The sequence below is a fragment of the Tetrao urogallus genome, assembly GCF_951394365.1.
Source record: "Tetrao urogallus genome assembly, chromosome: 4".
In the NCBI taxonomy this organism is placed as follows: Eukaryota; Metazoa; Chordata; class Aves; order Galliformes; family Phasianidae; genus Tetrao; species Tetrao urogallus.
In genome coordinates this window covers 31,767,930-31,795,507 of record NC_136817.1, presented here as the reverse complement: position 1 = coordinate 31,795,507, position 27,578 = coordinate 31,767,930, and the positions used below count along the sequence as shown (strand labels likewise).

At 40.5% G+C, this 27,578-nt stretch overlaps 2 protein-coding genes across 2 annotated transcripts in view; one reads left to right on the top strand and one right to left on the bottom strand.

The window, feature by feature from the left end:
• Positions 1–1,926: 1,926 nt before the first annotated feature.
• On the bottom strand, positions 1,927–9,768 carry STAP1 (signal transducing adaptor family member 1; the record flags this gene model as incomplete). The annotated part of the gene is made up of 8 exons (XM_079534301.1): positions 1,927–2,037; positions 2,871–2,940; positions 3,595–3,723; positions 4,320–4,492; positions 5,670–5,726; positions 6,416–6,529; positions 7,201–7,272; positions 9,646–9,768. 8 exons carry the CDS (start codon positions 9,766–9,768, stop codon positions 1,927–1,929), a joined length of 849 nt encoding a protein of 282 aa, XP_079390427.1.
• A 1,749-nt stretch (positions 9,769–11,517) lies between these two features.
• The window catches only part of CENPC (centromere protein C), a gene marked incomplete at both ends in the record, with an annotated part of 32,246 nt that continues 16,185 nt past the window's right edge, over positions 11,518–27,578 (top strand). The window contains 13 exons of the mRNA XM_079534350.1: positions 11,518–11,532; positions 12,293–12,339; positions 13,610–13,671; positions 13,888–13,985; positions 15,299–15,392; positions 15,492–15,714; positions 17,327–17,706; positions 18,783–19,620; positions 19,982–20,020; positions 21,870–21,943; positions 23,158–23,226; positions 24,584–24,688; positions 25,474–25,569. Of these exons, the coding sequence (XP_079390476.1) occupies positions 11,518–11,532; positions 12,293–12,339; positions 13,610–13,671; positions 13,888–13,985; positions 15,299–15,392; positions 15,492–15,714; positions 17,327–17,706; positions 18,783–19,620; positions 19,982–20,020; positions 21,870–21,943; positions 23,158–23,226; positions 24,584–24,688; positions 25,474–25,569 (2,140 nt within the window). The remainder of the gene's footprint in view (positions 11,533–12,292; positions 12,340–13,609; positions 13,672–13,887; positions 13,986–15,298; positions 15,393–15,491; positions 15,715–17,326; positions 17,707–18,782; positions 19,621–19,981; positions 20,021–21,869; positions 21,944–23,157; positions 23,227–24,583; positions 24,689–25,473; positions 25,570–27,578) is intronic.

Here is a 27,578-nt window from a genome sequence, read left to right as displayed (position 1 = left end):
ACAAAAGATTACATTTGGAGCGCAAAGGCAGCACAAGCAGACATAAGTTTCCACTTTAAATAACAACTGCAATATGTTTGCCTGTGACAACATTAGAGCCTAAACTAAAATTGCTGATTATTACTAAGGATCACTTACTTAAATGGTCAGGTTAAAACAAAGCACTGTCACCTCTCACAACTATGAGCTGGGGAAAGAAATGAATTTCTGAGTGGGTGCACACACTGGTGTGCTCCTGCTTTTGAGGTATGCAGCAAAGCAAACTAGTATTAGTCTCGCTATTTTGCTTGAAGGCTACCTGAAGGACCTCAGGTAAAGTTAGCAGAATGACTCTTGCAGATAACAGTGCATACGGCTTTGTGAGACCCTTGCTAAAAATTCCACGTGTAGGCTGGAGCAGAACTGACCGATACTGCTCTTATTGAGTGTATGTAGGATTTGTGTCCATTCCACAGATGGGTTCTTCTCAATTTGAGACAGAAAAACTGAGAAAGCACATCTCCAGATACTTCTAGCAGACTTTTAAAATCTTCTGAAAGTAAGTTAACTTCTTAACAAGATATTACCTAAGGGAACTTCATATCGAAGTGTGCACGTCAAGTGGCTCTTAAAACGTTTTTTCACATTTTGAAATGAATAGCTTTCTGAATAGCTGATAGCTGTGATGTAAATGCATTCACTCACATGAAGTTAGGTGATTCAGTGAGGATTTGTTTGCAGCCCATTTCTCAATCAAGTACTGCTTTCTGCCAGCATTTCCAGCAAGTGTTCAGTGGGCTCACTCAAACTGGGCAAGCGAGCTGTGGGCTGGGAGTTTTTCGTTCCAGATCTGCACTGTTGTCAGTACTGGTGTAGTGCTGCCAGTGCCGAGATGTGTTACACCACCTGGATCTCACAACTGCTTTTTGTCTTTGTAGCGAAAGCTTGTGAGCGTCTAGGACTGATGCTGCGTTCTTGTGCAGCAGCTAGAACAAGGCATCTCCCTGTAACAATGAGGAAGCAGCTACCTTTGTGCTCAAGTACATTGAGCAATCCTTCAAAATATTATTTGTAAGAGCAGTTGATTTACAAAGATTAAATTTTAAATTAGCATTAAAGATCTTTCTCATCCAAATGCATTTTACACTGGTTTCCCTGTAATAAAGAGCACTGGTTTTCCCCGTAAAGAGCGTGTTTTCATTCTCCCTTTTCCAAATACATGCGGTGAATTTGTGAACATGCTACAGTTCTAGCAAATACAGAGGCACCTGTGACACCATGTCACAATCTCACATCCTGAAATAATACAGGGTTTGTATGTAAATCTAAATTGTAACAAATAGAAGCAAGGGTCTTGGGTAAACTGACATTCATAATCTTCCTTCTGCCTTTAGAAATGTTTTGTCTGTATAGTAGTCATTTGAAGAAAAGAACTGTATTTCAACCAAATGCAACGGGCTTAATTCTACCTAAAAGGTCTGTCCATCCCTGTTAATTGTCACATGTTCTGTAATTACAGAAAATAGGCTTTGCTGCAGTACAGGACAGCAATCTGAACGTCCATCTAAAGGGTGATTTGTATTGACCAGATAGCTTTTGGAGGTTTATTTTAATAAATGTGTCGTCTGATGCAATAGCTAGAGCAGGTGTTTATCCATTGTGTGGAATTCTTATTCAGGTTCAGCATTAAACCTGTCATGAGTTACAGCAGTGATAACTGCACCAGCAAAACTGTCTTCTAAATAAGTGAATCATCTTGCATGGCAAAAGTCAGATACAGCGCGTGGCATGCTTCAGAGGATTGAAATACTAAATTTTGGTCCTGCTGCTGACCACTTCAGGTATTTGTTTTGAAGGCTCAATCTCCAGTTTCCCACAGGATGGATAGTAGCTCCTTTTTGTACCTCTGTTTCATCAGGACTTTTCTTGTGTTTTACTTTCAGAATTCTAGTCCATTTGCAGAGCCTCGTTGCATGTCTGCATGATGAAAGGCTTCAGGTTCCCATGAGTTTGGATCACAAAGTAACTGATGACATCCTCAAGGCTTTTAACTGTCACCTGTTTCACAAATAATAGCAACAAAATAAACTACTGCATGTGCTTTAGTGAGAATGCATTTTAGAAAACAAGCTGGCAGCCTGAGGTGCCTAGCAGTGTTTTTCAAACAGCTAACACTGGATTTACCTCTAGCATTTAGATGCTGTGAGGTCTAGGACAGCTCTCCACAACCAATGGTAACAACTTGAGCTTTGAATGCCCAACTCTTTCCATCAAATGAGTAAACAAAGAGGTTTAGGTCTATGTGCCCTTGTGCCATCAGCAGGTAGTTTAATTGCAGATGCTTTTTCAAAACACTCGGATGTTTCTGAGAACGTTGGCAAAACAAAGTCTCAGGGAAAGCGATGGGGGAAAAAAACACTTTCATAAACCATACAATGGGGACCAGGCACCCTTGACTACACCTCAACTAAGTTAGTTTCATCTTTCAGAAAGTTTCAAGAAGTCAGCCATTACAGGAAAGCCGTGCTTTGCCCTTCACAGACAGAAAGTTGCACTTTGATTCTGTGTGATGCTTTCTGGATCCTGGCATTTTGAACTTCCTCTAGCTGAGAAAATGTGAAGCAATCTTGTTTTGTGGGTGGTGGTGGTTTGATTTTATTGTTGGTAGTAGGAGGAAGAGGTGTAACGTGGGTGGTTTTTTTTCCTACTATCCTAGTTCTTATGCTTATTCTTAATGATTAGGTTAGTTACACTAACGAGAGGCAAAGTATCTATATACTTCTTTTTTTTCAAATTATAGTTAGGAGTTGACTCTAGCTTTTTTAATGTTTTGTGAAGAAGCAATTTTTACACCTGCTTAAGAATCTCCAGCAAGGAAATAGTTCATTTACCTGTCTTTCCAATTCAATAATGTAACTTCTTTCTCTGGACGTCACTCTGTAGTGCTTTATGCATGGAGCACTGAAAGGAAATGAAATATAAGTCAACAGGCAGCTAGAAATGAAATAATGTTGTCATTATGAATTCTTCTGCAGGAGCAGTGGATGTGTGCTTTGCAATATCCCCAGAGTCTACTGAAGTGTGTGTGTGGCAGGGTGAGGCTTTTGCTCTCCTAGGAGAGGAAACTAGGAATACTGGGATTTGCAAATGTCATTCCTGGTGTTTCAGAAGATTTGTTCTGAAGCCCTGCAAAGCTGGAATGTGGCAATCCAGTTAAAATAAGATGATTTTAGATCAAGTTACTGTTAGAAAATATTTGTCTCTCATTTTCTTTTGTTCATTTTAGAAAGAGATACGGCCAGTTCAGTTTTATTCTCCATGAAGATTTCTTAAATTGAGCAGCATTTCAAGGGTAGGCAGCAGGTGGGAAGACTGTTCTAAGGAAATAGACTTTTGGTGGCTGATCTTTAGTGCTTCTTTTTTAAATCAAGCTGATTTGGAGGAGCAGAGGATTAATAGATTGGTCTCAGGCCCATCCCTGCTCGCCCACTTTTCTCAAAGTAGTCTGAAGGAGAGGCACATATTTCACATGTGTTTGGTGGGTATTGTAAGTTCAGCTTTCAATACAGTGCATGCTACTTAAGAATAGGGTAACGCGTTACGGAAGCAACCTACTCCAGCACGTGTCGGACAGTGATTGCATAGTTCTTGCTGTCGCTGCCAGGGCGCAGGATCAAATTCCCACACAGTGGGTTATTTTCTAACATCTCTATTGCTTCTTTCCGAGATACTGCATAGAAGCACCTGCATAGAATGGAGAGGAGAAATAGCATGGATGCAAGTTACACCTGCAAGGCCATGTTATTCTCAGCTGTGCAAAGAAATGCTGTCTACCAGGTTAGTGCAGTGTCAGGCTTATCCAAGGTAATTAGCTATGGCAGCCAAGGGGCATGACATCTGGAGGATTTGTGGTGATTAATCTATTACAGGAGAGCAGTGCTTCACCCTTCTCAAAGAGAAAGTGGCACTTTGGTTCAGTGTGATGCTTTCTGGGCCCTTGCAAAGAGTGTGGAGACCAACCTGGATCTACCTGGAATTTCTCAATGGTAATCAGTATATTTTCAGAAGGTCCAGCATGTGGCTTTCTAAAAGGTTTATCAAGCGTAGCAATATTCTACATGCAGCCTTTTCAAAACAAAAGGCATTGTAGAAAAGCTGTAGAAGTAAAATTTCTGTTACGAAATCTTTGTAAAGGCCTTAAGGTAAATTTTGTTCATCGAATATTTTAAACCTTTGTACAATAGTTGAATTTTGAACCTGTTTATGAAAACAATACTTGGAAAGAAGAAAGGAAGGCTCTCTAGTTGGACTGAGGTTTGCATATTTCAGTCAGAACTTACGCTGGCATAGCAGTCGCTGTGCAACTGTTGTCCTTGCTGGGAAGGCTCTCTTTATTCTGGGATGTGCAGGAACAGTCATTAAGCATAATCCTTCTTTTCTTTTCTTTATCTAGCACTTCATGTATTTTTGTAAGTTGTCCAGGTGATAACAACTCATCCAGTGGAACTGACAACTGAAAATGAACAGCATAGTTGAAAATTAAAGACTGGACAAATGTGAGCAACTGTTTTCTGTGTGCAAAACAGCAACCTCCAAAGTGCAGCTGCCATGTGGTAGTCTTTTGTACCTGCTTGGTTAAAGCAGATATGGTAATTTGGAAGGTTTGTGTATACTTATGTTTTGAGTAAGATGCTGCGCATCTGTTTTTGTTAGAATAGCAGAATACATACACATCTGTACCTTCATTTACCAGAGATACCCACTAACAAAAGTGGGAACAATTATATTTTGCTGTTGCTACACTATGAAATTTAACTTGTTTCACTTAACCTCAGCTTTTTAAGTGATTCAGCTACAACAGTGTAAACTCACCTGTGAACAAACTTTTCTCCTGAACGTTATTAGAGAAAGTCTTGCTATTTTTCAAGTGCATTCAGCATTTAAGAATGGGTTTACGTGAAATGATTATAACACAGTTATTTTACAGTAAGTACTGATGACCTTTTTCAAAGCATGAAGATGACCCCCTGGACTCCCAAGCACTGAGAAAGGGGAGAAAAGTAGTTCATCAGTCTAAAGAGACTGAGGGGAAATATATAAAGCCAGAGCTAGAATAATCCAAGTTCCTTCTTTCCATTTTTAAACTATTTCAGCTGACAAAACTGCTGCAGGTGTTGACTGCTAGACTAGTAAAAGGTGCCCCAAAGGAAGGACAGTGCTAGCTATTCAGAATAGGGAATAACTGGTTCCATCTCTTCCTAAGTGCCCGCTGGATGCTGATAGGAAATGAAGACTCCTGTTGTTTTTCCTGGTAGAGTATAAGGTAGGTCTCAGTGGGTTCTCTCAGATGTGCAGTTTAGCCATTTCTTTGTTTATTTCTTCATCCCTTGCTAAGTATTTATAGATGCTGTTTCTCTCAGCACAGGCTCCTTTTCTCACAGATGCAAGGAGGTGGACTTGTGCGGATGTCTCTCCTTGCTAATAGTGGACTGGGAGCTGTTTGGATACCATGGCAGATGAGCTGAGGTGAAAAAACCTGAATTCTGCTGTCTTTGCAGGGAGGGGTGGGCATGTTTGTTTATGCAAGCACATTGGAAACAAGGCTTTAAGCCAACTTGTTGCATATATGAAGACAAAAAAGCCCTCATACGTGCTTTCAGTACTGAGTGAGACACAAAACTGTTCCCTACCTTTGTTACGGTGAGAATAAAACCCTTCCATTCTTTCCCATATTCACAGTTATCAGCCTAAGAGAACAGAAATTGAATGTAAGAACGACTACAGCAAAAAGAAGAACAAGTATTATTTTCATGTAAAAGCTCAGATAACTTTCACACATTTAGAAGTGCCTTGCCTGCAAATAAGCCTCCTGTCAAACTAAATCACACCCTCTGCACTTCCACTACTCCATATTCAATTATTGAGAGAGGATGGAGGTGGGAAGATGAAAACTCATGGGCTTTTTGGAATAAATGGAGCGGGTTGTGTTGATCCAATAGGAAGGCCAAGCTAAGGAGATAGGTGAGTCTTAGTTGTAAAACCTTGCAGGTAGTCCCTATCAGTCTACAGGTAGTCCCTACAGTCTCTAAGCTTTTGAATGGGGGTGAGGCACTGGTCAGATATATTATTACCCTTTTTATATTACAGGAGACCTGAGTCTGTGAGTGGGATACTTCCTACTCGTTTTTTCTTGCATATTTTTTTGCTCAATTCTTTGCTCTATTTAGGTTCTCAGATGCTCCAGAGAAAACTGTCTAATGCCTGAAGGAGGATTTTTGCTGGTGTTAGGTTCCTTAGTGCTGCCTCCTTCATTGACTGCCCTTTTGGCTGCAGGCTGCCAAGAAGAAAGCTTTACTCCCACCTGGAGCTCTGAATATCTAAAGGTAGACAAGGTAGAGCACTAAGGGGTTATAAATTGTAGGTTTTCTCTTTTTACCTTCACTTCCAGTTTTTCATTCAGCAACATCAGGATGAACTGTGCAGAGTCGTTTTCATTTGGATAAACATTGCTTACTGAGGTCAAAGCTGATATATCTAGTTTGTGTGAGTACTAAGGAAACAAAGAAAAGGAATGGCACAAGTTGAAAAATTCACCAAAACGTAGCTGTTCTTCAAATAAATTTGTTTAGAAAAAAATACTGGGAAACTTTATTTTTTTGGCAGATGTTGGGTTAAGTTTCATTGAGAGACATTTCAAAGTCCTTTGTTTCTGCTTACAGAAACTTACCATCCACAACATGCTTTCTGGATTTTTTCCTTTCTTCTTAATTGCACATTAAAGACAAGAGACCTCCCCACGTACTTGCTTTCTCACTTCAGCAAAACCCGTAGCCACAATCTTCCAATGGTTATACCAAGAACATTTTTCTCTGCTGCATAGAGGAAGGTCATACTACACATCAAGATACTGTTTTTACCCTTGTGCACAACTGAGGAAGGAGTGTGCAATAATGTTATGGAGCAACATGGATACATTTTTAGCTCAGGTAACAAAAAAAATCTTCCTTTTTGCTTTGATGAAACAGATTAACACTACTGTTTGCTTCACTCTGGCTTAAAGAAAAAAAAAAAAAGCCTTCCTGTTGCTATGTTGAGTACTGGACTGTGTGGGTGAGGAAGGAAGGGCTGCAGAGAGCTATCTAGAGTACATGAGGACTGATTAATGAAAATAACTGAAGTACGTAATTCAATCTGCTGTTACAAAGACAGCATGCCACTCACCTTTGGTGCCTTCTTATCATCGTAAAAGAAGAGCATGGTTCCTCTCAGTTCTGTCCAAAACAGTCTAAATTCCTGTTACAGAGGAGGACATGTCAGTTCATCAAGACAATCTTTTTCATTTCCATAAAATGCTGAAAGAACTGCTAAGAAAAAATGTCATTGTGTGCTTTTAAATCAGTTTTAAAGATCATTAAAGAATGAGTAGTTATTTGTTTTCTATGCAGCTTATGCAAAATGAAAAAAAAGTTTACTAGTTTTTTGCAAGTTAGAAAGATGCATATACTCCATGCTTTGTTGTCTAGTATCCTAGACAACAAACACTGTTGTCTAAAACAATGGCATCAAACTAGAAAACTTTAATTGTAATGAATTTAAGTATTTTTAATATTAATCAATTTAAAGGGGGTAAGAAAAATATATTCAGTCAAAGTATCTATTTGCACATAACTTTGATCTCACCAGTTTACTTGCTGGACAAGTAAAGACAAGATAGGGGACAAGATCACGGAGCTTGTGAGTAGTCTGACCTACTAACTACGCTTCCTGTATATGAAGTGATATTTTGCGTGCTTTGTCTTCAAATTATGTGCAGTAGCATTCACTGCACATTGTGAATCAACACCATGACCAGGTAAATGAAATTGTCTCACTCTTCTTACAGGTTCCAAAATATGTTCATACTCAAGTGAGGAAAGATTTCTCATTTTTCTCAATTATTTTGTGACCAGTATCCCAAGAAAAGTAGCTCTTAGAGAAGGAAAACACGAAAGCGTAACACAATTCTAAATGCTGTTCTAGTGTTCAGTTTCCTTACTTGTTGCTTGTTTCTTTATTTTGAGGGATGTTGTTTGGGGATTTTCTTTGGCACAAAGTTGGAGATAGTCACAAAAACTGGGAAATAAATAACTTGTGAAATCTGCTAAGTCGTAGGAATTACAGTAAACAAATTTCTCCTGGAATATTTTGCAGGAAGTCCTTGCTCTCTGTCCTGCAACCCCTAACTAGTCTTTCTGCTCACACTACTAATGTAAGGTTCTCTACAGCACTCTGCCTTTGGACCCAAACCTCTGAGCACTGCAATGTGCTGCAACGGTGTAAATGTCCTCATCAAATCATCTGTCTCAAGCAAGTTAATGAAGTCAGTGAATGCTGTGTGCTGGGGCTGGATGTCATGGCAAGCTTTTGGATTGCGCCTTATAGACTTTGTGCTCTATGGGGATGGAGTAGCAGTTGCCCAAGAACATTTCCAATTGTTTCAAAAAATGTATTCACGCATTTTTTTCCTTGGATGTCTGGTTTCTCATAAATGATAATACACCTTGCTCATCTCACATGAGTCTCCTCTACAGACTAGTCTGTATTATTGCTATGTCCTGTTACTTTTCGCTATTTCATTATGGTAGTTAACCATATTTCAGAAGGAGGGATTTTTCAGGGAACAAAGAGGTTTTACATAGAAGGATATAAATACAGGACTGTAACAAGGAGTTTTATTTAAATATGAGGGTACTTCCATGCTACACTAAGGCAAGGCATTGAATAATTTTTAGTGCTGCAGAAAAATGAATGGCTTATTAATTGTCTCCTTTTGGTTTCTTGGAGTTTCTGTTTTCTCTGCTACTAGCTTGTTCCTGTATTTGTGAGCCACAGTGTTATTTCAGTTTCTTGACTATATCTCCTTTTTGCAGTGCATACCTAATTTTCTCTACTTTGTGCATCTGCTTCCACGGAGGTGTGAGTGTAGGTACAGTCCCTAGCATTGGGATTGTCATTATCAAGTGCTAAAAAAGGGCAATCAGCTTGATTGAGTCCATGCTCTGAGCATGGTAGCACTGATTAAAAGGATGTGGGCATTTACCAGTTTGGGTTGTAAATAATTATCCTGGCTCAACAAATCACCATTACGCTTTGAAGGTAGTCCACCTGTGTGGAATCAGCAGCTCACTGCAACAAGAAAAAGGAGGCACAGCAGAGCTAATAGATATCATGGTGGTGTGGTGCTGAAGATTTTGGGATTGATACTCTTCTCCAGAAAACAGATGATACATTGAAGCAATATAAACATCCAAACTGTCTTGCTATTTAAAATACTGCATTAGATTTCGCTGTGGTGGTAGCTATGAAATTGGCCGAGAGCAATCCATGTTTCAGTAAGTATGTGATCATCGTAATATTATAATTCAGTAGGTAAATTATAAATGGGATCCAGAAGAATACTGATGGTTACCTTGTGTAACTTATTTTAATTTTTTGTTTGTTTGTTTCCTCAAGTAATTTGAGATGAGATGAAAGCGCAAACTAAGCTAGATATAATTATTTCAGCACAACTATTTGCATCGGCCAGCACCGAGCAGCATTTCCCACCACTATCAGCAGAGGATTAGCGCCTAGCAGTAATCTGAGGAAATGCCAAACATGTCAGCTTTGTGGGCTGGTGCAGCTTACCTGGCACTGTGAGCGCCGCACTGACAGGTAACCTTGGAAGTACAAGGGCAGACCTGTGAGCTTCTGTCTCTCCTGGGAGATTCGTCTGGGTGCTGCCTGAGGGGCTTCTGCAGGCTGCTCCATGCTGCTCCTCAGTAGCCTGTAGATATCAGTTCTGCTGTTTGGTTGTTGGTTTCTTCTGCCCGTTGTTTGCTTTTAATTTTTTAATTTTTATTTTTTAAACCTCCTCCTTCCACTCCTGTGCTTGTTTGCTCTGTGTCAGCCTCAGCCAGAGAGCTCATCCTGGTGAGGGGAGGGGGGGGAAAAAGCAACACCTCAAAGAGGAAGTCTCAGTGCTTTGCTTTTAGGTCAGCAGACATTTCGCTCAGTGCATAATCCTCAGGGGAACCAGACCAAGTGGATTGAAAGGATCTTTTCTTGGGATTTTGTTGCTTGGGTTTGCTCAAAGGTAAGCATTCAGATGATACCGCATAATAGCACAAGACTGCATCGTTTCTGTGAGCAGCTGGAGGTGGTGGCAGAGCAGCCCTGCAGGCAGGGAGACTGGTTTATAAGTGGCTTTTCAAAGATTTGAAAGGCTGGATGTCGTGTTGAAAAGACTGGATGTTGTGTTGAGGGACATGGTTTAGTGGGAGCTATTGGTAATAGGTGAACGGTTGGACTGGATGATCTTTTAGGTCTTTTCTAACCTTAGTGATTCTATGATTTCCTTGGTGAATGTGTTACGAAGTTGAAGATATCAGAGTTGGAATTTCTATAGGGTATGGTATGCCAACAGTAGTACTGGTGTGAAGCTTACAGTTATGTATGACTGCCCAGGATAAATCAACTTTGCAACTTGCATGTGGGAAAAATATTTATTTCTTTCTGAAAGAGGTGATAAATCAAAGCCTTAAGAAAAAAAAAGTGCAAAGAGAGGCTTAGGAACGAAATGTTGGCCTTGCTGAACTGAGGGTGACATTTCCATTATTTTCCTGCAACATTTATGTTTCGTTTCTGACCTTCCCTATAGCATTTAGGAAGGATAGGGATGACTGCACTTGGCACTTCCTGCTTGTTGCTGCTAAAAACAAAGCTTTCATCCAGCCAAAAGGTCATGTGCTGAGTAGGTCAGGTCCCTCATTTGGTTTAAAAATAAAAAAAAAAAAAAAATACAAAAAATCTGCTTTGAAGTTTTTAATTATCTCGTCAACCTGTTCTCAACCCCAGCAGGTTTGGTATACCTCCTCACAGCCTGTGGAATGCTGACGCTGCTGTGAGGTTTCAGACGTTCTGCTATAGAGGAAAAACAACCTTCAATGGGGGGTTGGACTCGATGATCTCAGGAGGTCCCTTCCAACCCCTACAGTTCTGTGATTCTGTGAACCTCAGCTGGCTGAAGACTGAATTAATTGCCAGGGATCAAGTGGGGCAGATCTGTGTCTCAGGTTTTGGCTGCATGTCAGCGAGCACATTGCTGTACTTGTGGTTTTGTTTAAATGGCAGAATGTCACTTCGCCACCGAACGATGCAGGACAGATAAAGGCGTGCATCCGCACGTTCCAATTCTCGTTGACCAAGACGGAAATCTTGCGCTCCGCCCAATTCCCTCCCCACGGAAAGGCGGTGAGGAGTGCAGGAAGGCCACCCTGTGGCTTCTGCGCAGGCGCAGCAACGGCCCTCAGCACTTAGGAGCCGCGCGCGCTCGAAGCAACCGCCCCGGTTGGCGAGAGGCGGACGCCGGCCAATGGGGCGAGGCGGAGGGGCGGGGCGGCGGGTGCCGGCCAATCGAGCGAGGCGGCGGGGCCGCCGAGGTTTGAAAGCGGTGAAGCTGAGGGAGGGGCCGGGGGCGGATGGGTGCCGGGAGCGTTTCGGCGGCGGCGGCGGCCCGGGATGGCGGAGCGCTTGGTGAGAGGGCGGGGGGAGCGCGGCCCGCGCGGCCCGCGCGGCTGGCGGCCTCCGGGCGCGTTGGTAGGGGGTAGGGAAGAGCAGCGGGGCCGTCTCTCGGGGCTGGGACGCACTTTTCTCCTCAGCGCGCTGTCAGGGGCGGGTGGGCCCTTCCGCCCCCCCCCGCGCGTTGCGGCCGTGGGAGCGCAGTGCCACTCCTCAGTGGCAGCGGCCCCGCTCCTCTCGGGTTGCGCGGCGGGGCCCGCGCTCGGTGCCGAAGGCTTCCGTGGGTGGGTTAGGGTTAGCTGGAGGCGCCGGGCGTGCCGCAGCTGTTCCTCCTCTTGCGGCCCTGTCAGAGGAGCGCGGGGGTTACGTTTGATGAGACCTTTATATGTGAGCGGGCTGCGAGGAACTCAGATCTGTGACTGAACAGGAAAGAAGACGGTTTTGCACTAAGCGTCTCCAAACTGACAGCATCTCGTCGGTTACTGAGAGACACAGTGGTTCTGCGTGCTGTGTTAACTGTACACTGAACGGTGACAGTGGGATATTTCTTACTTTATTAATATTACTTTGGTTGCTTCTTTGGTTTTTGATTGCCATAAGTAACATCTAAAGCTGCTTAGAAATGTGACTGGGGTTTGTCTGTTGCTTTTAAGACTTGCTGGTACTGACTTTGGGTAAACCAGGAATCTTTGAGACTTGTTTACACATCAACCAGGAGGCTGTTGTCATTTGTCAGCGGCATGCTTAGTAACAACTGATTCTTATTTCTTAACAGGATCACTTAAAACAATACTACCGAGCGAGATTCTGTGGGCAAGGAGGGTAATTTCCCTTTATGATTTTAATCGTAGATACATTTGGTTGGAAAAGTTGGTATCTTTAAGTGTAATGGCAAAACTAATGGTGTGTCTTAAAGACATGGTTTGCAGGAGTGGAGCTGATGGGTGGTTGGACTGAATAAGCTTAGAGGTCTTTTCCAACCTTAATAATCTGAACTGATTTAATGATGTTTCCCAGCCTTCTTGCGTTTCTTAGTGGAGGGAGAGGCAAATTGTTCTGCACTCCAAAGTGCAAAGGATTTCCTTAGTGTTTCTCTGTGGCAGTGGTGGGCTGTGGAGTATATAAATGTTAAGATACCCCAACTGAGCTACCACAGTGCAGCTGCAGCCATCTGCAAGTGCTCTGACTTTCAGGAGGGAGAGAAAGTGAGGCCACATGGAATTCCAGCTTAAGGTATTTGGTCCTCACTTGTAAATGTGGAACATGAGTTTGGGTATTTGCAGCGCTGCAAAGAGCTTTTGAGACATTTCTGAAGTCATCAAGCTTTTTGTTACTGGAATCTATTGCTGGATGTGCGTTTCATGAGCTTACCAGATCTGCCAAATTACTTGTTTTTATGGATGTTTAATAATTATGAATATTTATGGAAAATAGCATGTGGTGTTTTTCTTCTTATTTTAGTTTTGATCTCCGTGGGCCAGCTGTTAGATTACTTCTGCTATTTGTCCGAGGGGGGGGGGGGGGGGGGGGGGGAGGATTTGAAGCCAAGCATCAAAGTTGTTCTCTAGCTTGCAGTTTGATGCCCTAAGTCAGTTCCTGCTTTCAGAGCTTTTACAGAGGTGTTGAGTAACTGCAGGTAAATGTAGGAGGAGAAGCAAAGGATGACTCCTTGTCTGAAAGGATAGACTGCAGACTACACATCTTATTTTTGGGTCTGCTGAGGCTGGATCACCATGCAGGCAGAATTACGTCAGGACCGATTTTTTTTTTTTTTTTTTTTTTTAATTATTTATTTTAAAACAGAGTCTCTATTCATAGAATCATTAAGTTTGGAAAAGACCTCTCAGCTCACCCAGTCCAACTGCCAGCCCATCCCCACCATGCACTTCCCAGAGCTCTTTTACTTGAAGACTATTGCAATAATTGTATGTTTTATTCTTTGGGGGTTATTTCCTCATTCCCAATATGTTTCATGACAGATCTTTTTGTCTTCTGAAATCACAGTGTAAAGTATTAACTAGTAATAAACTGCTTGTCGGAATAGGTGTATTTAGTATTATTTTTAAAATGTGGGTTTTTTTTATCTTTCTAGAAAGAAGATCAATATACAGCCTGGTGAAAATGTTCTGAAATACATACAGGATTGTTTTGAATGTAAGCTTTTATTTGGTGTTGTGCTTAATCTGCTGGTTAGAGCATTGTTTCTTTCTTGTACTGTATGTAGTAATAAATAAATAGACATTTAAAAAAAAAAAAAAAGTAAAGTTGATAATATTTCTCCTAGTCTTCAACAGTTCCCCCTTTGCAGCCCTTTGAAACCGGGTCTAAGCTGTATGATTCCAAGTATCCCTTATTGCTTTTTCTTTGTAGGTGATGATACTGATGTCATTGTAAGCTCTCCAGAAGCAACCTGTTTCTCAACTCCTCTTGTCAGAAACCAGGAGAGGACTTCAACACAGAGCCCTAGGGTAAGTTGGGCCTACCTTTTACATGATCTGATAGTGACAGGACAAGGGGGAACGGCTTTAAACTAAAAGAGGGGAGATTTAACTTAGATGTTAGGAAGGAATTTTTGATTCATATGGTGGTGAGGCACTGGAACAGGCTGCCCGGAGAGGTGCTCGATCAAGGCCAGGCTGGATAGGGCCCCAAGCAGCCTGATGTAGTGGCTGGCAACCCTGCCCATGTTGGCAGGGGAAGTTGGAACTGCACAGTCTGTAAGATCCCCTTCCACCTAAGCCATTCTGATTGATTGCGGTGCTATCACAGCGTAGTGCTGGGTGCAGCTTCACTTGGGTGCACATTTGGATCTGTAGGATTGATTTCTGTATGAACGTTGAGTGAATAAGTTCTTTATGTCAAAAATATCAATGTATAGGCTATAATGTTCTGTAATATTTGCTGGTAATGATTTTCCTTAGTTTGTTGTACTGAGATAGTAAATAATCTCTTACAAGATTTATTTAATGGCCTTTTTTTCAGATTTTACTGAATTTTTTTCCGACTTTCTGTCTGAGATAGTTACATTTCTTGTGCTCTCATACTGAAGCACACTATCTTATAATTGATGCTGGGTATGGCTGTCATGGACTCCTTTGGGGTTGGTTTCAGGCACTTTACCAGATGTATGGACACAGCTCTTAGCTGTCAGGTGGAGAGGGTAACACTGAGAGACAATTCTCCTATGAAAGGGACTTGTTAGCTCTTGACAAGCAGTCAGTATCTGAAAAATAACTTCGTAGCTTGGAGGAGTGGACAGACTTGTTGGTTTATTGTCTAAAAGAATGATGGGAATCTAGTTTTCTATCTAGTTTTGATGCTTTGATCTAGTGTTTATCCAGTAGGATATTCTGTTAATAGCATCAAAATGGGCGACATTTATATTGGCATTTGTTTATTTCAGTCTGATGTTAGAATACTGAATAATCTCAAATTTTTCTTGCAAAACTTCAGCCTACGTAATTGTGGGTGAATTAGTTGGTTTAAATTAATTTGTTTTAATGAAAAGAATGTATTGCCTGTGGAATAGCAGTCTGTTTATTCGAAACTGCAGATTGATGTTCATGTACGCAGTACTTTTACCTGTTTGAAATATACAGTTAGTTTTAGAAAGTCTTAATAGAAAACTGAAGTGTTCTGTTGAAATAGAACCGAGCTTTAAATTTGTAAGGATTAAAGTAAGGAAACGATAGTGTTTTCTGTAGAAGTTCTTATTCCTGTCAAAATACCATGGCTTTGTGAAACATTTTTCTTTGATGTCTCATTCTTCGTTGAATGTCAGCCAGATGCAGGGTTAACTAACGCGGCGGCAAATAGAGCCTGTCATTCCACAGTGTCCTTATCTGCAACGCCAGTGGAGACAGTCAGGAGCAAAGGTTGGTAGTGTCATTTTTGAGTTAAGGTTTTCTGGGTAACTCTTCTTTGGGGTTATAGAGCTTTTGAGTACAACCAAACCTATTTAATCTGTGTGGCAGGGGAGCCATGTGTGTTCTACGCGGAGCCTGGAAGAAACAGTCGCCTAGCTGGTTCTGTCAAAACAGACAGTCCTGTGCCAAGAGGAGAAACACAGGTGTTAACATTCAAAGATGTTGAAGTACTATGTGAAAGTCCTGCCAAGTTATCAGATCCTGAGGATGATCACGGAGTCGTGGGATCACCTCTTCTTGTGGAGGAAGCAAAGACTTCTCCTGTACAAACGTAAGTAGGGGTGAATGTTGTTTTTGACTAAGGGTTAAATCAGTACAACGGTTTCAGTTGATGAGTTTGTGTTCTGAACAAAAATAATTCCAGATTGGATGAAAAAAAGGTCTGTCTTTATTCAGAAGGGAGGCATCATTGTTTTTTATTAAATGTTCTGGCAATGAGGGTTAAGTCCCAGAAGTGCAGTACTTAAGACTTCCAGAATGAATTTAAACTCCTTTTTTACGGGAAAGTTTCTAAGATGGATAATCTGGGCTTTTTCAGTGAACGCTATTGAGAGCATTGATCTTAACATAACAAAAGCTTTGTTAAAGCAGTGGTAGGCAGTCATCCTTGCCCTCGCTCTGAATACATCAATATTTTATATAAAGTAGGGTAGTTTCAGTTGCAGTCACAATCTCCTTTTCAGAAAATTTCAATTCCAGTTGCAATAGTGGCTGACTGTCCCAGCCACGATTCTGCTTTCTAAGCAGGTTGAGCCTCTACTGGAGGTCATGGAAGGGAGGAAATGACAGCAGTCCCAGTGACACATGATGAAGTGAGACTGGGAAGAGAATGCACTAATGATCTAGGAAATCTGACATGTTGTGAAGCACATTCTCCTAAAATTAGGAATTTGCCTTGTTGAGCTGTACTTTGATCAGGAGTCATGGTCTCACCCCATGTTGCATTATTGGTTTGGATGCTTTCTACTACACTGGGAAGCAGTACTGCTTACCCATGTTCCATTAAATTAACAAATAAAAGTTTATTTGTAAAAACTGAGATGCTGTCAGCAGGAGAAAATGAGAGCATCTGTCCATCCACAAAATGAAATTGACTGCACATTAAGTATACCATCATGCTTAAATGCTATTTCTCAAATCTAGTTTAGATTTTGATAACCAAAATGTAAAGAGCCATATGGAGTGTGAAAATTTGAAAGGACCTCAAATAGTGAGAGAAAATCAGGATGTTATACAAGTACAGAACGTGTTGCTCTATCTCCTGGGTGGAGGGAGAAGATGTCCATCTCTTCAATCTTTTTAGCATCTGTAATGACAGGAACACTCGAAAAGAGATTTCTTTTGAGGCTTAGCATGGAACAGTCTGCTTGTAAAATAATAATCCAATCCTGGGATTCTTTTGGGTAAGGGTTTAACTAGTTAGAATGTTCTGTGAAGGTAGGATTTAACAATGATTTAGTTTTTAACCTCGTTTGCATTTGTCTGCAGGTTGAGTTGTATGGAGGCTAAGGAGACATGCTTCAGATTGATCTTGAGATGTTTTGATTGGTAGATTGGAAGATTCAGGAAAAGTTTTTATGGTTCTGAAGCATGGCAGTGATCAAAGGAGATTTTGAGAAAGAGTTAGTGTGAATTAGTGTGGTTTGATAGGAAGCTGACTACTCAGCACCTGAAAAACAATAAGGCACGTTTGGGGCCAAAGCAAGAAAACAACAGGGGTGTGATCATTTTGGAAAATTAAGAGCAATGGATGATGGGCTGTAGAATCATTTGTCTGGGAATGTCCTGTAGAATGTTTATGTGCTTTATCAGCTGATTTTTCAAGATTGACACTCGTGTTGTTCTCCCAAATAACGCGAGTGCTTTGTCCCTCCTTTCTTTAGGCATGCGGACTCAATCGCACCATCATCACCTCCTCCTGTCAAAGATCGAAACGTAGAAATAGAAAGCGATTGTGAGTTTTTAATTGATGAATCAGATTGTCTGTCTTTTAAGTCTTGGTTTTCAATACCCCACAAGAACAGAAAGTCAAAAAAAGATGGCTTCGTGACTCCTGTTTTGAAATCTCAGTCCTCTGAAAAGGAAAAGACAGCAGATAAGAAATGCAAGAACATGAAGGTACAGGCTGAAGTACATAGTGAACAGAAAATGAAGAGTGTCGGAGGGCAACGTGACTTAAAAAGAACGTCAGAATCCCATCCGGTCTCTTCTGACAGTGGGGGAGAGGTCCTTAAATCTCAAATGAGAAGCAGTACTCGTGTGGGTAAGTCAGCTCACTCATCTTCAGACTTGCCTTTCCTTGTCATGTTACTGGGTATTTTTATGGGGGCTGTTTGGAAGCTGGAGATTAAGGAGATGAAAGAGATTAATGGAGTCCTAATTGATGTTTCATCAATTCATCAATTGAAACATCAATTAGGACTCCAGTATACAGTTACATTTGGGTGTATGTAGGCAGCAAGTCTGTATTTTTTTACTTGTGGATTATGTAATGCAAAAGTGCCAGTTCTTCTGTTTAAGGTTTACCAATCTTGAGAAAAGTATGTGGAAGCAAGTTGATATGCACCAGTTTGATAAAGAACTACTGATGTTATCAGGGTGGCTGGCTGATAGTGTCTGCCAAGTCTTTGTTACTGGTGATGGCTAGCCAGCAAGATGTCCGTGTGACTCCCTGAGTACTGTGGCCTTATATATAAAGGTAGGGTAAAACATGGAGTGTCAGGATTAGTAAAGTCATTTGCTGAAAGCAAGGATACTTAGTTACAGCTGCAAAGCAGTTTCTCACAAACAAGTTTGTTGCAGCTACTTAAAGAAGGTGGAGGCAGTTGACTTGTGTTCCCATGCTAACACCAGTCCTTTCTCACGGGCTACTTGCCTGTTGAGGCCATGGTCTGTATTTTTCCACACAGATTCACCTCTGCCCCCAACTCTATCTTCTCCTGTTAGGAGTCCAAAATATTAAGTTAGATGTTCTGTCTTTTCCTACAAGCTGACAAATAGGTAGAAGTACCCACAAGCTTTTGCTCTTGTATTGCTGGAAAGGATATTAAGATATGTACTTTAAATGAAGAGGTCAGTTTTTATGAATTATTTGGGAAGAATTTTCTAGCAGGTAGCACTGAAAACTGGAAGCACATACAACATAACATTTCTGCTCTTTTACTGCTAGGAGATATGAATTAGAGCTTTCTTTCAAATGTTAGGGGGAAATAAGTTCTTGTGATATTTAATGTTTACGTGATTTTTTTAAAATTTATTTTTGTGTTTAGGTGTAAACTTATTTCTTTGGGTTTTTATGGGGAGAAAGTATTCATTTCCATGTGTTTTTTATATTCCCAGGAAAATCGAAACTGGATGAACTTAAGGGCTCTTCCAAGCATAGAAAGAAGATGTCCTATCAATCAAAAGCTGAACAGCTGATGCTATCTGGGTTGGACTCAGAAGCATCTGATGAAGAACAAAAGATAAGAAGGGTGATGGCAAGGGAAGATTTGCCAGCGCCCTCAGCTGAGCATCAGCAAGAGCAGATGCTATTGCCAAAAAGGAGTCTCATTCCTTGCAAGTACCAGCAGTCTGCTTTAAAAGCTTATCAGCGTTCAGTTCACAAGAAACAAACTAAGCAAAAACTTGCAAATGATAAGGTGTTGAAGAGCGAAAGCAAGAAGCTGAAAAAATCTGAAAAGAGAAATGGTAATAAAAATCCTAAGCCACAGAGATGGAAGAGTTCTGACAGTGAACCTGGTGAAGAAGGACTTGAAAGGGAGCCCTTAGAATCAAATAAAATGTTTACCTCACCTCCGCATCAGGAATTACAGACTTCTGTGCTTCAGAAGTTGGCTAAGTCTGAAAAAGCTGAGAAAGTATTGCACTCTTTGGAAACAGTTACTGATGTAAATAACAAAACTCCTTTAAAAGCTGCAGAGTTACTGCAGCATCTCGTAGACAGTAAGAAGAATTCTGAAAAGAAAAGATCATCAGCTACATCTTCAGGGAAGATGCTCAAAAAGATCCATCACAGAGCCCATAAAAGAGCTTGCTCAATCACGGGGGACACTGAGCCTCAAAATACAACAGATTCTGACAGCTCTTCTGCACAGGAGGTAGCAAGAAAAAAACACAAGCAATCAGCTGTGAAAACAAGTAAAAAAAGAAAAAGTAACAGGCACGGGAGACTACAGTAAGCTATTCATTCAATTCCTTAGAAAATCTAGCGTGACTTGGTATATTCAGTTAAATTTTGAGCATTAATTACAGTGTTGAAATAAGTGACTGTTTCAGGTGGTTAAATAGCTAACAGAGAAACCAAGTGGTGTAATCACCATTCTGTTATCAGCGATGGGTGCCAAGGGTAATGTCTGTAAGCGCTTAAGAAAACTTGGAGTTTTTGAAGTGTTATTTGGAGATTGAGTAGCAGATCCAGTGTTTGGTGGTTTGGATGTTTGTTTTTGCATTGCTTTTTTTTTTACTCTCTTAAATGGTTCCCTGCAGTAAGTAAAATTGTTGACTTACAGTAAGCACGGTAATTGTTTCTCTTCTAGACATTCCACTGCAGCTGAGAAAGCTATGGGTCCTGAAAGGTAATTTCCTGTGTTGTCTGTAAAACTTGTATTTAATCTCATTCCTTCTGTACTGAGACAGCACAGCTCTTTGGTGCAAGTTACTGTGCTCTGGGGTGTTCCAGTATAGCAACCAGTAGAAATGGATCATAACTGATGCCTGAGGCATGTAGCTATCATGCTAACATAGTAAGCTGATCTAAAAGGTGTTGCACTTGGGTTGAGGCAATCCCAGATATGTGTACCAGCTGAGAAGGACCCGGGGGCCTTTGTTGGATGAAAAGCAGACAAGAAGTGTGTTCTTGCAGCCCACAAGGTATCCTGGGCTGCCTCAAATGAGGGGAGGCCAGCAGGGCAAGGAAGGTGATTGTCCCCCTCTACTTTAGCCATGTAAGGCCTTACCTGGAGTACTGTGTCCAGGTCTGGGGCCACCAGTAGAAGAGGGATGCAGAGCTGTTGGAGTGAGTCCAAAGGAGGGGCATGGAGATGATCAGAAGGCTGCAGCGCTTCTCCTACAAAGAAAGATTGAGAGAGCTGGGCTTGTTCAGCTTGGAGAAGAGAAGGCTCCAGGGAGACCTCACTGCTGCCTTCCAGTACCAGAAGATACCAGAAGAGAGCTTTAGAAGTGGGAGGGGAACCAACTTTTTACGTGGTCTGATGGTGACAGGACAAGGGAGAATGGCTTTAAACTGAAAGAGTGGAGGTCTTGGTTAGATGTTAGGAAGAAGTTTTTTATTTAGAGGGTGGTGAGGTGCTGGAGCAGGTTGTGCAGAAAGGTTGTGGATGTTCCATCTCTGGAGGCATTCAGGGCCAGGTTGCATGGGATCATTGTGGGCAGCCTGATGTAGTGGCTGGCAACCCTGTCCATGGCAGTGGGGATCGGAACTGGACAGTCTTTAATGTCCTCTTCATCCTAAGTCATTCTATGATTCTAAATTGTACTTTCTGTCATAAGTAAGGAGCCGCCAGTAATGTCACACCTGCTGAGTAAGGTATCCTGCATTATCTGCACTCCAAACCCTTGTTTGTGTTTGTAGACATGCAGATACCTCCTCTCTTGTCCAATGGGCTCTTTAATGAAATAGAAGAGGCAAATTGTGAATGTAACATTCTTTTACTATAACTCTACTGAAAACTGTAACGCTTCAGTTGAAGTGAGCTTAGAGCACACTTCAGTTGGACAAACTGATGCAGCAAAATGTAAGTGTGAAGATCTAGTATTGAAATGCATCTTTTGGGGATTAGGTGGGACACAGCTGTATTCTTCCCCTGTTGAATTTTATTGGCGTGGTAGTGGCAGTGGGATGCAGTCATGATTACAGAAGGAGGCAAGGTTGGGTCTATAAAGAACATACTAGGTCTATAAAGAACAATCTTGTTCTGAGTAATGCTTGGAGAATCTTTCTGGTGGAGGTGCATATGGATGATAATTATTGTTATATCAGGGGGATCGTTTTATGACAGGATTCATACAGCTGAAATTCTAAACTTTGTTACTGTCCTTTTGCTTACGGCATTAGAACATTTTTCTAAACTACTTCTGTAGTGCTGCAGAGGAGAGGAGAACGTCTGTTTCTTCTGGAAGGCAGGAGAAAATGTCATCAGAATTTTACGAGACCTGGTTAGAGAGATGTGAGCACAGCTTGTCTGCCTCATAACTCAGTAGAGGAGCAGCTGATGAAAAGACCTGTGATTTTCTAACAGTGGTCATTTGCTTCAGTGTTGAATCAAGCGCAGACAGGTGTTTGGATGGAAAAAAAGCCTACATGTTCTCAAAGAAACTTGATTTTGCTGTTTTTGCTGTTGCTGTAACATTTCTTTGATATGGAACACATTGAAACAGGTGTATCTTTATTCTTTTCTTTTGAAGCGGGCTTGTTCTAGAACATTCTGAGAAATATACTTCGCCAAGTAAGCACTGTGAAGAGAATAATGAATCTTCAGGTACTATTTGAAGTTGGTATTTTCATGCATTGTATGTATGAGCTACTTAGGCTGTGATTGCACAGTAATTTCTCTTGTATCCTCAGCTCTTGTTCTTCAGAATAAGAAGTGCAGGTGGAATTGGCTGTAATTGCGGTTCTGCCCAAGCATGTGGTACAATACCAACCAGCTTCATGCTGTTTTAGCTGTGTAAGGACAAGCACTGTGTGGTCTGGCATCAAGCCTTTCAGGACACAGTTGTCCTTGCACAATACTCAGAGCAAGTTTTGTAGGCTCAGGTTTGTAAGGGAACTATTAGGTCACAGCTTGAACTGGTGAGTGAGCACCTGGTGAAGGGATGTGGCTGGCCTAGGGGGCACAGGCACACTGTTTGCACCTGTGCTCCCCAGGTGACCAGAAGGGGTGGACCCAGGCTGGAGCCACACTGGGCTCATGTAGGGGCCAGCTGCTGAAGGGAGAGCATCTCTTGCACCTAGGCTGCTTCCTCAGAAGGAGTGCTGCATAGCCAGAGAGCCCCTTCAACTCTTCTTTCTGTGGATGCTTTGCCTGGTATTGCCAAGAACCTCTCAGAAGCAATTTTGCTTCTTTGTGAGCAGAACAAGTCTGAACCAATTCCATGTATTGTCATGTAGAGATACTGTATTTAATCACTTCAGGCCACTGTAGAGCTAAGTTTCCCACTGTATGGCCTGTTCACCTAAAAAATCTTGGTTTTCTGTGTTAAGTTGCTCTATGCAAGTTAAATGTACTGCTGTAATGAGTGTGAACCCTGGAGGTAGAAAGTCTTCTCCTTCCTTTTAAATCAGTTACAAGTGTTGTTTAGTTCATGTCATGTTTTTTTTTTCAGACCTAGTTTTATGGCTTTTCTAATAAGTTTATTTTGAAGGGGGGCATAAAGCTGAATGATCTCACACTTCAGTCAGTAAAATTGCACATGTAGTTACAATACTTTTTAGAGAGATTTTTTTAGAGAGAGATGTCTGAGGAATATTTACTTGAATGCATAGTTTTCCTGTACATTTTAAGCTTATGCTTTTTAATGCATACATAAATTACATATTGACTTTATCTACATTGGGTTTCATGAATCTTTAAAGAAAAAATGTCAGAGGGAAAATTAATGTTGGGAGTTGTGGGTCTTGGTGATGGATTGAATAAAAGTCACAAGCAGTAAATAAATGCCTATTGTGATCGCTTTTTAAATGTATTTTCAGATAATTCTGAAGACCTGCATTGTCAAATAAAAAATCTACTGTCAGACGAGATAGGCAGGCAAAAAATAGGTAAGATTATTTTAAAATACCTTAACGTAAGTGCAGAAATATAAAGACACTTCCAACTTGATGTAAATTTTTGCTGAAGGAAACACAGGAGAACACCTAGAAATCTATGATTCACTAATCACAAATGAGTGAATTTGTTAATTCACTAAGCATCTTTAATACTTCATGCAAATGTAGAGTACTCAAAATCATAATTTTAAGTTGAATGAGATCTGGAAAGCTATCTGGAAAATGCATGGGACATGTTTATAGACAGGACTTGTTACTTCCTCTTTGGAGTACTACAAAGCCCTACTCTGTTTTTTTTTTTTAACTTCTGAAAACTTTTTTTTCTATATTCAACAGTCACCATTTTAATTGTCCCATTTTCAACTTTTTGAGTTAGCACATTGCTTACAGTTCAGTGAGAGGGTTTGAATTAATCTTGCACAGTGTAACTGAGTGTGCAGATAAGCTGCCTTCTGTGATATCTGAATTGGTCCTGTGGGAGAGGATGGCACAATGGGCACGTGGTGGATTGTAATCCCATGCTAATCTGTTTTTGTTATTTCCTCCATTATAGTTTTTGAAGGTACACGACTATATTGTTGTGCACAAAACAATATAGGCAAAGCCTGTTGTTTTTAATTTACCATTTTTATTTTTAGCATTTAAATATTCTTGACTGATTTGTTCTCAACTCTTAAAGGAGCCTTTATTTTTTTCTTACAAAATGTAAAATTCTTACTGTATTCATACGTTGCAGCTTAGAAAAATTGAAGTTGAGATTCTATTAAGTCAGAAGATAAATATCTGAGGAGTCTTGGAAATGCATGGGATTTTCTGTTGGCAAGAGTACTGTTCTTTTTCCAGACCTTGGAGATGGAACTTAAGAATTTGGGAGAAAAGAGGCAGCTCAGGCACCCTCTGTTACTCTTCTCTTGCCATAAGAAAGGTGAAACCTTTTCACTTTTGCTGATGAAGTCCTTCAAATTTGAGGAAGATTCTTAGTCATTTTTGAGGAGTTTGTCTTCACAATTAAAGTATGTTTGCTTCTCTGTATTCCTGAGCTCCTAATGTCTGTATATCAGAGGTTGACTAAGGTATGTAGAAAGAAATCCAATGTCAAGCTAGCATGGTGACTGCTTAACAAAAAGCAGAGTGAAGTAATAATGAATGCAAAATGAGGCTACTGGCAATACCTTATTCCCTTTTTTTGTCATGAAAGCAAAGTGGTATAAATATCAGCTGGGAAGTGCTGATGCCTTGAGATGGAATAACAGCAGATTGCTTAATGCTTTCTAAATGTTATTTCTAATTAAATAAGTTCACAGTAAGTATGAAAATTACTTAAAAATTATTTCATCCTTTAAATTAGTGCTACCTTCCAACACGCCTAATGTTCGTCGGACAAAAAGGATACGACTTAAACCTCTGGAATATTGGCGAGGAGAGCGAGTGACCTATACATTGAAGCCTTCAGGTACAAGTTTCTAAAACACCCATCTCCTTGATCCTGATAGGGCAGTAAAGGGAGATCTGTGGTTTGATCCTGTGCTATCAAAGCCCTGAGATGCTTACTATTTGTGAACTTTAAAGAAGTCACTTATTTATGGTCTTCAGCTGATTAGTCTTTCTCCCAACATCCTTGTTTAGGCTGGAAGTAATTTAAGCAGAAGATGTTAAATAAACTTGCATTAACAATTTAGCAAATTTTAAAAAAAGATTTATTTGCACTAGTGTGTTTGTTAGACGTTCTGTGACAGCAGGAGCTGCTTATTGGATCATTTTTGGGAGCATTTTTAATTGCGTGGGCACTGCTTTCTAGAGCAGATACTATAACGTTTTATCTAATCTCAGCATTAAATACCTTGGTGATGGAATACATCTTGTACTCAGACTAATTTGGTCTTTTGCTGATTCATCAGTCCGCTTGGAAGTAGTATTTCCTTTTGTCCCTGAAGTCAATACTTTGTCTTAAAACTTTACTCTCACGTTCTGGCTTTCTGAAATGTTCCTTGAACATTACCATATTACCATCATGCCCTTTTCTTTAAAATCTCAAAAGCGTGTTGCACTCTCAGGTACTTGATGTTCTGAAGCTTTTTGATTTTGTTCTGGCTTTCTAAAGCTATGTAAAAAGTTGAGCATCAAGGAAATATATACCAAACTAAAATGATCATAGATTGTGCAAATCTTTGTTCTTGTAAAATAATTAAAATAATTAGTATGTGTCACTGAGTTTCACTCAACTTTCTTTTCTTTCAGGAAGGCTTTTAATTAGTGGAATATCAGGTGCAGAAGCAGAACCTCAAATGAAGAATAAGCCGAAGAGTCATCATAAGCAGAAAAGAGCTAGAACAAGTATAAATGCAGACTTTATCCCTCTTCTTTTGACACTTCAGAAAAACCCTTCTGTAATGAATTTTCTTTTGCTCCAAGTTTTTTCTCCTGTGACAGCTCCAGATTCTCTAACTGAAGATCTTTTTGTAATGGAATATGTTAGTGATCTGATGCAAAAAAATGCATTCCTCTTACTATAGTGCACCAGTGCTGTCTGAAACTTCACTGGGTTGGGAAGGAAGAGAGAAATCACTCCTCCTGAGGTGTTGTGGTACTCTTAAAGCTGAGATGAAAGAAAATAAGCTGTACTTCCTTTATGATGCTCATGTGTTCCATTTTATAATGCATAATTAAGGTATAAAAACTTCTGGTTGTTTTGTTGCTACCAACTGTAATATCACATCTGAATGTGAGTTAAATTCAAGCACGTGATCTAGGTGAATAGAGATTTACAAACAATCCACAAAATAGATAAAAGTAGGCAATAAATCGATGCTTAAATGCCCAGGAATGGGAAGCTTTGCTAGACTGTTTGCAGTGCACAGGTAGTGCTCAGAAGGGAGGCAGGATCAGAGTCCAGAAACCTAATTAATTTTTTCTGTGCGCGCTCTCTGTCTGGAAGAGATTTTGATGCAAAAGAGCCTTTCTGTATGGGGACACACTGGAGGTTTTGTTTGTTACTGCTGTGTTTCTGTGTGAAATTGTAGAGAAAATAAATGCTAACAAGGATGGAGAGAGAGAACACTGTGGTCGTCCTGACACAGTTCCAAAACAAAACATGGATGAACAGATCACTGGAGAAAGAATAAGGGAGATAACACAGAATATTGGTGTGAATTTCTGCTGCGTGTTTCTGCTGCACTTGTTTCTTTACCACATAAAGAAAGTTGTAGGACTAGAGGAGGTTCAGAAAAAGCTTTCTGAAGACATGGGAGGATTTATGTACCAGAAGCAGCTACATAAGTGAAGGCTCCTTGGCCCTGGAAACACTGCAGTGGTGTGAGATAAACCTATAAAACCACAAGTGGCATGGAGAAGGGAAATAAACGTTTTATCTTTTATCACAAGAGCTAAAAAGTGTAAAGGGAAGATAGCACAACCTGAGTTTTTCACAGAAAATAAGCTTTTTTCACTGCCTGTTGTGTATTCCTTAACACAGAATACTGTGGAGAGAAAGATTTTTGTACATTCAGTGCAAGAACAGGATAAATTCATAGAAGACTTAACTGTTAATAGCTCTTCAATAAAGCAAACTACACATAGAAGTGGAAGATATTCTGTGGAAGCTATTGCTCCATTACAGTATTCTGGGAGGTAAAAGGTGTGCCTGCTTTTGGCCGCTGGAGGAGACAAGATTCTAACTTATCTGAACCTTTGATCTGAGTGCAGCTTTTAAGTTTATTTGCAAGTTTGTGGAAACTTGAGCTGGTAGTGACTGTTCATACTGTATGTTATAAAAAATATTGGCTGCTTATGTTTCTTTGAGCTGTCTCTAGAAGTGATGTGTTATCTGATTACCAGACATTATTCCTGAGATACTTAAAATTCAAGGGTGTTCACAAAAGAGTAACGTGTACGAGACCCATTAGCTGAATTGAATTTCTAGAATAAATTCCTGAATTTTAATGATACAATAAAAATTCCGTGGTTAGGGCTATAGAGTTGCACCTATTGCTGTCTCTTTTTATAGAAGTGTTATTTTGAACAAAACTTTTTTAGTCTCTTAGCCCTGATTGTTTCTGCATAGTGCTTGAGCAGACATGAGTGCCTATAAAGTGCTATAGCTTGCCTTTGACATCCTTTTTCTGACTACATTTAGAGGGATTTCCTGTGCACTATGGAATTAAACTTGCCTACTTACAAGAGTTATCTCTCCAAGAGACCTTTGGGATATTTGTTTCGTCTTAAAAATTCTCCAGAGTCTCTTTTCCCTTTGAAAAGTATATGATTGTCATAAACCCTTAGGCTATTGTCTTCTGTGGAAAAATGCATTATATGATAGAAATTATTCCCTGATTTACAACTTAGGA